We start from the raw sequence: 1537 nt of genomic DNA on the forward strand, positions 1-1537 counted from the left end.
ATTAAATAATTAAAACTTATTTTTTAAAAAAGCAATTAGTAAAGAATATTTGTGATATATACTATAGACAGAAGATCAATATCTTTCAAATTATAAGGAGCTCTTACAAAAGACATCAGCATAATATAATACTCATATATGAAAGGGACATGAATAGGCAACTAACAAAAGAAATATTACTGCCCAAGGCACACATGAAAAAACTTTCACCCTTCAAAGCAATAATAAGAAAAAAATCCAGATTAAAACAACAAAGCATTATTTTAACCTACCAATTAGCAAATATTTGAGAAATGGGTAATACCAATGTTGTAAGGTTTTTGGAAAATTTATTGATTGTGAGAGTGTAAGTTGATATATCATTTCTGGAGGAAAATTTGATAATATGAAACAAAACCTTAAAATATGCATGACATGTGATTCTGCAATTCCTGCTAAAAATGTATCCTTATGGAAATAGTAACAAATATGTATAAAAGGATTCAGCTACAAAGGTATTATTTTAGCAAAATTTTCTTAAGACTTTTTCATATTGATTTACCAGAAACAATATAATAGCCTTACCTGAACTGTACGTCCTGCATTGATATGCTCTTCATGCAATTTGTCCCAGATGCTGCACCTTTGATACTATACAAAAGGAAAAGGGGAAAAAACTGAATTTTTCTTATCTAAAGGATTAATTCCACTTACCATAAAAATCCCCCCCTCACCTACCCAAACTTTATCATTCTAGCTAGAAAACATAGTGATTTAATACTGGTAGTTAAAATTCTAAAATTATAAAACAAAAAATCAGTAGATCCGGGTTATTTTCAACAATTTTATTTTATTTTATTTTTTTATTTTTTATTTTTTTGCAGCTGGCTGGTATAAGGATCCGAACCTTTGACCTTGGTGGTATTACCAAAAAAGATTATGTATTTTATCTATATTGCAAATGGAAATGGAAATGGAAAATATAAATAATGAGAATGTAAAAAAAGTGGAAATGGAAAATATAAATAATGAGAATGTAAAAAAAGTGAAAAATAAAAGATTAACAGCNAAAAAAAAGTAAAGGGCTGCACTGAATTTCACTATGTGGCTGAGCAGGAGACATTATCTTCATAAACAAAATAATGAGATACTGATTACTAATTTAACCAAAAGTTGTAATATCTGTAACGTTATAGGATGAAGGAAAGTAGGACAGCAAGGTGGGAAGCTAGAGCTCCACCTACCATGACAAGAACTGAAGAGATAATGCCTAAACCTGATTAATCAAGAAGTACCAGTCTACACATGGTATTCAGTAATAAAGAGATAAATACCAAGGAAAATGACCAAAAAGATTAACAATGGTTTCTTCCAAGTAGGACTTAGAGATGGTAGGGCACTCTAAGCCCTCTAATTGTATTTGGCTTTGGCTTTTAAACTATGTAAATATATATTATAATATAATACATATATTTGCTGTATCATATACATTATTATATTAAATAATTAAAACTTATTTTTTAAAAAAGCAATTAGTAAAGAATATTTGTGATATATA

General features: G+C 28.4%; 1 protein-coding gene across 2 annotated transcripts in view; it reads right to left on the bottom strand.

The window, feature by feature from the left end:
• Positions 1 to 1537, bottom strand: part of STX17 (syntaxin 17) — a 48628-nt gene that overhangs the window by 37319 nt on the left and 9772 nt on the right. For both annotated transcript variants that reach the window (XR_551065.1, XM_008580518.1), the window contains exon 2: positions 565 to 630. Coding sequence is in view for 1 of the 2 variants with exons in the window: in XM_008580518.1 (XP_008578740.1) it covers positions 565 to 630 (66 nt within the window). In the remaining variant the exon portion in view is untranslated. The remainder of the gene's footprint in view (positions 1 to 564; positions 631 to 1537) is intronic.

The sequence above is a fragment of the Galeopterus variegatus genome, unplaced genomic scaffold (genome assembly GCF_000696425.1).
Source record: "Galeopterus variegatus unplaced genomic scaffold, G_variegatus-3.0.2 Scaffold2116, whole genome shotgun sequence".
Classification (NCBI taxonomy): Eukaryota; Metazoa; Chordata; class Mammalia; order Dermoptera; family Cynocephalidae; genus Galeopterus; species Galeopterus variegatus.